Source organism: Lipophrys pholis (genome assembly GCF_963383615.2).
Source record: "Lipophrys pholis genome assembly, chromosome: 16".
In the NCBI taxonomy this organism is placed as follows: Eukaryota; Metazoa; Chordata; class Actinopteri; order Blenniiformes; family Blenniidae; genus Lipophrys; species Lipophrys pholis.
In genome coordinates, this window is record NC_137634.1 from 5,430,941 (window position 1) to 5,442,355 (window position 11,415).

The 11,415-nt window shown below is 42.0% G+C and overlaps 1 protein-coding gene across 2 annotated transcripts; it reads right to left on the reverse strand.

Annotated features, from left to right (window-relative positions):
* Window positions 1–521: 521 nt before the first annotated feature.
* On the reverse strand, window positions 522–8,713 carry hpda (4-hydroxyphenylpyruvate dioxygenase a). 2 transcript variants are annotated; one of them, XM_080483010.1, is made up of 14 exons: window positions 8,617–8,713; window positions 8,375–8,401; window positions 8,173–8,235; window positions 6,554–6,658; window positions 6,435–6,477; window positions 6,270–6,352; window positions 4,548–4,637; window positions 4,350–4,456; window positions 2,559–2,636; window positions 2,215–2,377; window positions 2,050–2,121; window positions 1,830–1,952; window positions 1,622–1,738; window positions 522–795 (listed from the first exon to the last, which is right to left on the reverse strand). In XM_080483010.1, the coding sequence occupies exons 1-14, from the start codon at window positions 8,617–8,619 to the stop codon at window positions 682–684; spliced, it is 1,188 nt and encodes a 395-aa protein (XP_080339136.1). In that variant the 5' UTR covers window positions 8,620–8,713; the 3' UTR covers window positions 522–681. The 2 variants fall into 2 exon arrangements, with proteins under 2 accessions (XP_080339136.1, XP_080339137.1); XM_080483011.1 differs by having other exon boundaries at window positions 8,514–8,632.
* Between the last annotated feature and the right edge of the window lie 2,702 nt (window positions 8,714–11,415).

Here is an 11,415-nt window from a genome sequence, read left to right on the forward strand (position 1 = left end):
GAGTTTTATTCTTATTTTGTGAGAAGTGAAGAAAGAACTTCAAATCTCTTTGATTATTATTATTATTTGTGATTTGATCTTTAATGTTGTGGTCTTGAATACCTAGTTTTTCTCAGGAAGTGTCACACAGTTATTAATCCTCGCTCCAATATACTCTTAATCATGACCCTCGTTTACTCCCTGACTCCAGCGATGGACGCTGATCTGATAACCGTCAGATTTACTAGAAAAAAGCCTATAGCCGATTAGTGTTTTGCTACCAGCGTTTCTCTGGGGTTTGACTGACACGAAGCAAAGTGGCTTTCATGTGGAGTTGAACTGCTCACAGTCTCATCGACACACGAACCTTTTCAAAAACACATTTGACGTGTGTTTATCTGCTTTCCGGCGGGGAGCCGCATGCGGACTGACGACGCTCTCAGACGTGTGTCGCTCGTCCCCCTGCGGCTCTCCAGAACAACGACACTCCAGTCCTTTAAAATGTGAAGCTGCGGATCCAAAAAGACACGTCGCGAGCCGGGTTGAACACAAAGTTTTCTTTATTTAGCCATACACAACATTAAAATCCACTGACAACTTGAGGCGTATCGGATGCTGCCCGCGGCTCGCCTCACGAAGACAGACGTGTCCGCTGCCTCTGAAATGTGCAGCCATGTTTGGGAGTCTGCTGCGGTTCGGGGATCAGCGGAAGGCTTTGCCCTGCCCCGTGGGTGTCAGCACGGTCAGGTTGCCCCTGGCGTCTTGGTCCTTCTCAATGGCCTCAAAGAGAGACTTGAAGTTTCCTGCCCCGAAGCCCTGAGGAGTGAGAACAGACACACAGATGGCTAATTACCCAAAGATCTGCCTTCTTCTGTGTCATTTGTTTTGGCTCTGGGGATCTCGCTCTCAGACTGAGTTTGGGCCGTTTAACTCTTTGATGTCAGATCACAGACGGCAGATAAACGTTCTCACAGGGCTCAAACATCCTCTCTGCTCTGACAAGGATCTGCGAATTAATCGTGTAAATATTTTCCTCGGTAATCAAAAGATCAAGTGTTGGTGGCTCCTCCGGGAGATGATCCGCCGCCGAGCAGATTCGCCTTCTCACTTTCATGCATTGTACCAACATCTGTGGACTCGGCGGAGGGACACCGTGCGCCTGTCCTGACAGGCTTGATGGGCGCCGGGTGTTATGAATGAAGTGCCACAGGGTGCAACTCAATCCAAAGATCCCCCTCGCTGTGAAGCAGCCAGCCTTTTAATCTGCATCTGTGATAGATTTACTGAGCTTTTACAAGTGGGGCTGCTCCTGGGCTGTGGGTGGGAGCTGGAAACAGGTGTTCAGGTGTTCAGGTGTTCAGGTGTCTCTGACTCCTTCTTCCTCTTCAAGGTGCTGGAGGTGGAGAAACGGGACCTGCAAGTCCCACAAGTCAGGACTGGCTCGCCGTGCAGCTGCCCCGGGGTCCGAGGAGTGAAGGGGTTTGCAAATTTGAGAAATATTGCGTCCATAAACCGCGAATCGAGGGGATCCCCTCAAATACTTTAGGATTGAGATATATTGTGTGAGTTTCCCTTCCTGAGGGCTCAACGTAGCCTCGTGTGGAATACTTCAGGTTGCAGTTAAACAAATATGGTCACTCACAAAGTGGTTGTGCCTCTGAATGACCTCCAGGAAGAGCGTGGGTCTGTCCTGCACCGGCTTGGTGAAGATTTGAAGAAGGTAGCCGTTGTCATCGAAATCAACCAAGATCTTCAGATCCTAACGAGGACAAACACAGATCGTTGTTATTTTTGCTGCTCCAGTTGAAACGCTGATGAGGAGCAGTCCGGCTTCCAGAGGAGATCCTCACCTGTAAGACGTCCAGGTCCTCCTTCACCTTGATTTTAGCGTTTTTCAGTTTGGCCCGCAGGGTGACGTAGTACGTGTCCGGTGCTTGGAGGAACTCCATCCCGCGGGCGTGCAGGTTCCTGATCTGTTCACCGGCAAAAAAAAATAAAAAAATCGTGACCAACGATGTGCCACACAAATATGACAGGGGAAAACAATGTTCTCCGTCTCCCGAGACGCACAGACTCAATAATGTTTGACGAGTTGAGGGCGATGTGCTGAACTCCCGGTCCTCCGTTATAGTCCACGTACTCCTGAAGACACATGTTCAGGAGGTTTTTGTTTTTTTAAACGACACTCTGTTGTGTACATCGGCTGCTCTCTGCTGGGGAGCCCAGAGGCCTCACCTGGATCTGGGACTTCTTCTTCCCCATGGCCGGCTCATTGATGGGCATCTTGATGGTCTCCTCATAGTTGGTCACCACGATGGACCTCAGCGAGCTGTACTGCGTGTGGATCTGCTTGTCGTCTATCGACCAGAACCGGTGGAACAGCAAACAGTTCTGATACCTGGAACACGAAGGACACAAAACAGTGGCGATAAGCCCAGAGAGCCGGCGTTGTTGCTTCTCCGTGGGTTTACAGAGTTTGAACTCGTCCCTGCGTATGACCGTCTGGCTCGTGTTTACTCGTCCTTTTGTCCCCGGGGGTGTTCTGCTTGAGCGTACGTGCGCTCCAGCGGGAGTCTTACCAATCTGAGACTGGCACCATTTGGTCATTTGGCTGGTTTCCCACGATGTGATCGATGAAGTTCAAACCCACTGGTGGACTGTGGACAGATCAATTTTCCTTTAATGTCCAGCAGAACGAGACGGAAATCATCACAGAGTCCATTCATTGATTGTTCATACAGGTAAAAGGATTCCAACACTTTACACTGTTAATCACATTCACAATGTTCAGTCCATCCATTAACAGCAATTTTGGGGTTCAGTGCTTTGCTCAAGGACACTTCGGCATACGAATTGAGGGGAGACGGGGAATTGAACTTGCAACCTTCTAATTGAGAGACGAACTCACTCTACCGACTGAACCACTGCCACCATAAATATGAATACAAGAATTAGAGGGCAAACCATAAAAACATAAAACTTCAGTTTTGCTCAATAGAAAAAGAATCCGTTTGTGTCGCTGTTCTATGAGCTACTTTCTCTTTCTCAGATTATTTTCAACCCATCATGATTCAAATTTTTAAATTTCACCAATTAAGTAAATAAGAACAGATTTTTTTACGTAATTTTTGTTTTAATCTGAACGACCAAATTTGCCAAGGTGCTAGACACCATGCAGCAACCAATAATGTATTAATGGCCAATAATGTGCCAAAATTGACCTTTTAAATGTCATACAGACAATAATATCTTGCAAATATTACATGCATGAGGCACACTAACTTAAATCCAAAGGGCCTCGTATGACTTATGATGCCCAGCTCTGAATTAGAGTGATAAATTAAAATGAATGAATAAATAAATAAATAAATAAATAAATAAATTATTACTGATGCAAATCCATGCTTCTGATTTTTCCAGGTCTGTACTTGTAAATCCTTTCTGAACACATACAATGTGTTGCACCAGCAGTAAACATATAAATACACTTCTTTTTTTTTCTAATCCAATGTTTGAACAGTGTCAATTATTAAAAATGACCTGGAAAAGTCTCATTTCACTCACATCTTTTAATTTCTTATATTTGTGAAATCTCAGTCGGACTGTGGACATCTTGGCAGTAACATTTCCTGCAGATCTTAAGATTACACGTTGAGTATTTGGAGATTTCAGTCGTGAGCTCCATGTTTGATTGTAGACAGTTTGAGTCGAGTAAAGAGTCACAACCATCTAAAACCAATCACACATCGAGTGTCTGCTAAATACTTCCCTTCATTCTCAAAGCCAATCTTTCTGTTTTCTAAGAGTCTGTAGACATTTAGGCATTTCTACGACTCTGAGCAGCGCGGAGGATAAATGTGGTGGAGCGGCAAACTCTATGAGCAAAATGTTTAAAATGAGTTACACAGCTTGAAAGGTTTTGATGAATAGTTTTGATATACAGTACATACAAAAAAATGTATCGGTGAAGTTTCAATTCCAATTCAGGAAGGGAAACATTTCATTACATTTTCAATGTTTTTGGACCTGATTTTAACAGTTTCACCTTCTTTTGAACTTTTTTTTTTTTTTTTCTTTTTTTTTTTAGACAATTGAACGTATTAACCATATTGGCTGTTTTTGTTTTCCACTTATTTTCATGCCTTTTTTTTTTTGAAAAATAACTGGTGAGTAAATAAGCTAAGCTCAAATGTATATTTATGTATAAATTATTGAAAGACTGAAGGATCCACTACAGAAGGGCTGAAGAGCCACATGTGGCTCCGGTCATAAAGATATGACTATATAAGATTGTGTTGTGTTGCGTTGCGTTGCGTTGCGTTGCGTTGCGTTGTGTTGCGTTGCGTTGCGTTGCGTTGTGTGGGACTCACAGTTTGGCCAACAGAGGGTCTCTGAACAGAGGCTCTTTGTAGCCGGGCAGGAAAAGGCCTTTGTAGGGTCCCAGGTCCTCAATGAGTGTGTGTGTTGTGTCTCCGTACTGAGGACAAAAGCGTGATTAGTGCTTGTGTGTGTGTGTGTGTGTGTGTCTGCGGGACACCTTGACACGTCAGTCTTTCTCTGGCTGTTACCGTCTGAACCACGGCGTACTTGACCTTCCCGTGGCCGTCCTGCTCCACCCAGGGCTCCCTGACGATGGCGGCGCCTCGCTCCTTCGCCGTCTGTGGGTTTGGAAGGGGGGGAGAGTTACAACACATCCAGTCGCTGGCTGTCGTGTGTCTCTGAGCAGAGATAGTTTATCTGAAGCTCCCGTCTGACCTCCACTAAGGTAAATAGTTCATGTGAGCTGACAGAGGTCGAGGCTGAACTCCAACAGAAACTGTTACAACTCTTACACACACACCCCTCTGCTCCACCCCAGGTGTGTGTGTGTGTGTGCGTGTGTGTGTGTGTGTGTGTGTGTGTGTGTGTGTGTGTGTGTGTGTGTGTGTGTGTGTGTGTGTGTGTGTGTGTGTGTGTGTGTGTGTGTGTGTGTGTGTGTGTGTGAGTGTAAAAAGCAGTAAATGTTTGAATCACACAGGAGACTGACCCTGAACGCACCACAGCTCCACTCATTGACTTCTGATAAGTTTAAAATCAGCCTGCACGTCGGACCGAAGTCGGGTTTGTATCGGCTGATTGAATTTTTCTCGTTACATTATTCTTGTACTCCATTACACTTCATTGGCAAATCTTTTGTTTGTTTGTTTGTTTTTTAACATGACATCTTGTAAAGTTTTAAAATGTAATCAAGGATGTTTGAACCATTATTGTGAATTTACCAGTGGAACAATCCTCATGATAACAACTTCAACATACATTTACATTTATATTTATATTTATATTTATATTTATATTTATATCTATATTTATATTTATATTTATATTTACATACATTCTGAGGTTTACAACATATATCCACTCAAGTATTACACTTTCAATGCAATTCATTCATGTCTGATCCTTCACGTTGTTGCTTTATATTTACACTTTATTATCTTTCAAATGGAAACTTTATGCTCTTTTACATTTGCTACTTCACAAAAGTTAGGATTGGATGATGGAATGTATAATATGACAAGCAATTTTCCACACATTGCAACATCACCACTGAGCTAGTTGCTTCTAACAATCGTTTTATTTAGAGTTTCATCAATTTATGTTTATCTTCACCAAGAATTAAAAGTTTAAGAGAACTTAGTTTCATCTTCATTTGATTCATCTGAGGAGGAATTGGATTGATCTGCTGTCTCTGTTTATGAAACGGTAAATCAACCAGTTTAAAGGAGTTATTATGTTTAAGGTGCTTCACTACTGATATACAATCATGTCAAAGTAATGGTCACAAAGAGGAAAGAAGTTATTTTACTTTACTACTTTCACAACACGTTGCTGCTTCCTAAACAAGGCCTTCAACTCCCAACTCCTCAGGAAGAGTTTCCTACATGATCTACGCTGACCTGGTAATTAAAGGTGCAGTATTTGAAATGCAGGGAAAACCACATTTGATATTAGAAGGCAGCGGTGATTCACTGGAATACTCAGTTTGTTGGAAACTAAATTGAATAAATCAGGGCCGTTTTTTTCCTTTTATTACAAGATTGTAATGAGTATAATGTACCTACAGTAACCGACACTGTGGAGAAGTTTTTGGTACTGTCAGCTTATAGCAAGAAAGTCCACATTTTGAGTCTGTGTTGGGGTTGGGGGCCTTCCTCTGTGGATTTATGACTCTAAACTTGCCTGTTTGTGTGAATGTGTGTGGTTGTGAGAATGTGTCTGAGGTCGTGCTTTGCGGGTTGTGTGTTCTGTGCCTTGATCAGGAAGTCGAGGTCCTCCACTTGGAAAGCAATGTCTTTGACTCCGTCTCCATGTTTTATCATGTGCTCTCCCATCTCTGAGGGAAGACAGAAGCTCGCTGAAACACACTGACACAGTCGGAGTCCGGTGGTTTCGGGAGGCCCGGTGAGCCGACGTACCTTCATTTCCAGGATTTAGAGGCGATGCGAACACAAATACGATCTGTGAGGAGAGAGGAGCGTGGCTGTTTGTGACGATACACAGTGAACTCTCTCTGCCTCAGGGCATTTCTCCATACCTTATCTTGCTTGATGGCGTGATACGCCACCTCACGGCTGCCAGTCTCCAGCCCTTTGTAGGCCAGGGGCTCGAAGCCCATCTTATTGCAGTAGAAGGAGGCCGCCTGTGAAACGGTCACACTGGATTGAATGTGGACAGCAGCGTGTGATAGACGCCGGTGGCACGACAGGATGAACTCAGACAGAAACAGACATATCGGGTCGCCTCCCGAAAAAAATGAAATGGAAAAAAACCCAAAAAGAGTGTGTTCAACTCCCATCAGGTTTCAGTTGAAAGATCAGCCGAGACGAAACACGCCCCTCGAAGACCTGCTACTTCATTTAACAACATGATTCACACGCTTGTCCAACTTTAACATTTTTTATTAGTAAAACTCAGCGATGGATCAGAACAAGCAAATAATGTTTTTTCTTGCACGAAAAGAGCTTCTGGGTCAAAATTCCCATATTTTGCAGGAAGACTTCACATATTTTGAATAAAACAAACAACCTAAATCTAATAAATGTACAAAAAAAAGAAGAAGCATTAAATCACTTAAAAATGAACCCTGAGGAAAAGTGATCAAATGAAGAGATCAAATATATTGAGACTTTTATCACTGTTCTGTTCCATAAAGCAGTGATTTTCTGCCCTTGTCGACTAATATACATTTAAATCAATTAAACAGCTCATGAACCGTAAGGTTCCTTCGGAGCAATTTAGATCGACACAATTACAATAAAGTCCTCATACACTCTATTTAGGGCCTCTGATCAGTGTAACGATAGCACATTAGCGCCCTCTATGGTTGACCATCAGCATCTCTCTATGGGACATGAAACATAAACTGAAGGTTTAGTTTGATCTAAATAGAAATAATTCCTACGCAGTGATCTCGTGTCTCAATATTCTAATAAATCACAGAGAAATATCCGACAATCCTGAATGATTTAGAACAAAAACAACATTTTTAAGAGTCAGACGAGCTGCTCAGCATCTTCTGTAACTGATTATAGGAGATAATAAATAATGGATAATAAATGATAAGGGATGTAAAGAAAGAACGAAGGACACTGCAGTGATCATCCAGAAGGAACAGATCACTGGAGCCTCTAAAAAAACAAAAACCATGTTGTTTAAATGTGAAGTACAAAGTTCATCAGACTTTGTATTTCTGTACTCAAACATACGTGCAGCCCTACTTTAAATGTCTGTCCTGCCAGAGTCAACATGTTGAAGCTGCTCGGTTTGTTTTTTCACACTAACAGATAACAAAACGGGCTTTTTCTCGAATGATCACGGTGACGATTGTTTTCCCCTTTGAATGAAAATGCGTGTCGATAATGTCGCATATCGGTGTTACGGCTTCTGTATATGATGTCTCCACAGTTTTCCATTGTTACGACTTTACTTAATAAAACTTGGTCTCCAAAAATTCCAAATTTCTATAATGAGCTTTAATGCACCTCAAACCAAACCTGTGATGCTTCTGAAAAACTCAACCAACGGTAGTAATTATATTACTGATGCTGTTAGAGAACCGCAGCGCTGCATTTTTAAATGAACTTCTCTTCAGTCTAAAACGTCACAGCTGACAAAGTAAACGTGGGATCGTGTGTGCAGGGTTTGGATACCCACCTGTTTTGCATTGCCGACCCAGAAAGTGATGTGATGGAACTTGACTAACCTTCCCTTTAAGTGCTGAAAAGGGAAGAAAAAGAAAAGTGTAGAGGATACTTACAGGTGACTAAATATTGCTTTTATTTCTCAAACAATATCTCAACGATAATTCAGTCCTTTTGTGCACGACGACAATGAAGTGTTAAAATCCTAATCTTACCTTCTCTCCTTTATCTGTGTAGCTTGTCTAAAAAGCAAGAGAAGATATGAATCATTTAGGTTTCATTATGACGAGCTCAGATTGACCTGCAGTCACCAGATCTACTACTTCTGATGTGATTTAATTGCGTCTTATCTACTTAACAAATCATTATCTCCTCTCAGCAGTGAGACGGTCCAGTATCCCACAGCTGGGGACCTCCGCTCCTCAGAATCAGCTCTGATTACAGTCGGGCCTCTTACCATACTTGTGATTGCAGATGAGCCTCAGTCCAGAGAAGAGGGAGATCAAAAAATCAGTGCGTGGTTCCACTGTGTATAGATAAGTACTGACCTGACCACCAGCTGTGATTGGTTCTTCTACATCTACACCCACCTGTCCGCCTCCTCGTTTTCCCATTTACTTTTCGGCCCCGGTTAAGTCACCTCTCCACAGATGAGGTCATCAGAGAAACACTAATACATTGACCTCGGCAAAGGACATCTATCTATCTATCTATCTATCTATCTATCTATCTATCTATCTATCTATCTATCTATCTATCTATAATAGAAATAGAAATAAATACCAAAGACTTTATAATACGTAAAACTGCAGTAGAAGGGATGTGAGGATGTTCCGATTTTTACCAGCAGATGGCGCAATATTGCTTGAGATAAACAGTAAACCTGTGAAACGCATCACCAACCACTTTTTAATTCAAAATCATTCTGTACCAGGGCTGGATTTGGACTCATATCTGTGAATTTGACAGTTTTCATGATATTTCATAGCTTTGAATTAAATCAACCGCCATGGATATTGTTTTGGAAATTACATTGAAAAGCTGCTGTAATATATTTTTCAAATCTAAAGACAGATATTCTTATTCACTGTAATTTTGTACCACGGTGCATAAAGAAGCAAATGACCCAATTCTCACAGTGAATGTAGAATAGCTTTATTTATTTTTTGTTTGTTTGTTTGTTTTGGTGCGCAACTTCTAAAGTTCGCTCTATGGCCCAAGAATAGTCTGCAGCCCCAGTGACAGAGCTATAAACTGCCTCGGCATGTCCGATAGATGTCAGACAGATAGACTTGTGTCACTGTATTTTTCAATTAATTGTTATATAAATGCATAATTACTGCTTAATGCTGATTGGTTTACATTAAGAAGAGACTAACTGACACGAATGACAATTATATATTTTGTAGTTTTTTATGTTTTTTTAATTCACAGTTGAATGTTTCGAGACAATAGACAAGCGTATTCACCCCATTCATGGAACAATTTCCATCATTATACAGGAAATTATAATTTGGCCACATTATTATTAAAACAAAAATAATTGTTTGGACGTCCCTTGGTCATATTTGTATGGTTGGTAAATATGTGTTTCTGTAATGATTTACAGTAATAACTGGTTTACCTGATTTGAAAAGTAATTTCTAAATATTTTGTTGTGAAATTAAAACGCCTCTCTGTGTGCGTAACTGCGCGCGCGCCGTGCATGTGAGCATCCAGTTTGTGCCGCGCTGTGATTTTCTATTGGTCCGACGCGGGAGCTTGGTGGCCGCTGATTGGCTGCACTGTGGGTGTGTGCGAGTCACTCAAAGCATCCTTCGTCAAGTCTCATTGGCCGGTGCAAAGCCTATAGCGCCATTGGCCAGCACCGCTCAGTTACTTCCTCGCTCATTGGCCAGAGCTGCTGTCATCACATAAGAATGCGGAAGTAGTGCAGTCTACTGAGTCACCGTTGTGTCAGCTGATCCTTTCTGAGTGAGTAACTCGGTTCATTTTCTAAATGAAGTGACTTATAATCAATTTGCTTCGTGTAACATGTGATCGAGCAGTTGGACTTGTATTGGACTTGTGAACCTTGGGCCGTTCAGTCTTTTTCTGGCGGGATTTTTGCCGTTTTTACAGTCCAGCATGCAGCGACGCTGCTAGCCGGTAGCTAGCCTCATGCTAACAAACGCGCGCGCACACACACACACACACACAGGCTCAGACATACTTTCGGTTTGACGATTCGTCGCCTCGTATCACAGCCCCTGTAAGCTTATCTCCACTTTCACTTTCCTTCGTTTAAAGTCCCCCCTCCCTGCGAGCTTCCAGCACCTGTTGTGTTATCAGCAGTGAAACGGAGCACCTGTTATCGGGGCTTTCTTACCGGCACCGCTGGAAATTTCTAGACGACACGTGAACCTAAGAAGCAGCAGCCGGTGTAGAAAAACCAAAACTAGTTTCAGGAACAGAAACTGGTTTTATTCAAAGCATGCATGTATTTTAATTTAGTTCTCTTCTGACACTTTGGACGTTTGTTTTCCACATGTTCTTTACACCCTCCAATTTTGTTATAATTTCATCCAGAGGTCTTCACAAGCGATTTATTAAAAACGCAATAAGAAATGCTTTAATGATAAAGGTATAATATTGGATGTTCTGCACACACTTTATGTGGATATTCTTTTACTCTTTCATACAATAGTGGATACATGTTGTATGCTCAACGTGTCTCTATTGTGTGCTTTTATGCCTTCTCATGATTGCTGGCTGACAAGTACACATATATTCTATTGCGTTATCATTTATTTTGTATCACTGCAATAATAATTTTACTGTACGTCACCAAAACAGAAATATTTTAGTTTTTCATCTTCCTGTCCCACACCACCACTCCACCTAACAACTCCCAGTAGCACAAAATGTCCTTCAAGCCAGATATGTGTTTTGTTCACGTTTATATGGTTTTCAGTCCCGTTTTATTAATCCTTGCTGATGTTTGGTCCATGTACATACTTCAGCCAGTGAAATGTCCAAAGATCATGTGGCGATTTCCATCATTGTACTACAATTTTCATGGCTGCAGTTCGAACGGCCAAACCAGGTTTTAGATTGAGGAGATTTACTGCAGGCTGGATGTGGTAGTGCCCTTCCAATTAGACCTGAAACGGTATAAACCATCTGAAATTCCAGAGCATTCCGATGCTTGATGAATAAAAGGGTCAAAAAGAACAATGCGAGTCCAAAGCCGGTCCCATTCGATGTCTGATTCTCA

What these genes read in the sequence shown, in the direction of transcription:
- hpda (XM_080483010.1), bottom strand. An exon ending in GACCCTCTGTTGGCCAAACT is followed by an intron (nt 2,637 to 4,349) that starts GTGAGTCCCACA and finishes ATCTGTCCACAG; the next exon opens with TCCACCAGTGGGTTTGAACT. An exon ending in TTCAGAGGCACAACCACTTT is followed by an intron (nt 796 to 1,621) that starts GTGAGTGACCAT and finishes CTCACTCCTCAG; the next exon opens with GGCTTCGGGGCAGGAAACTT.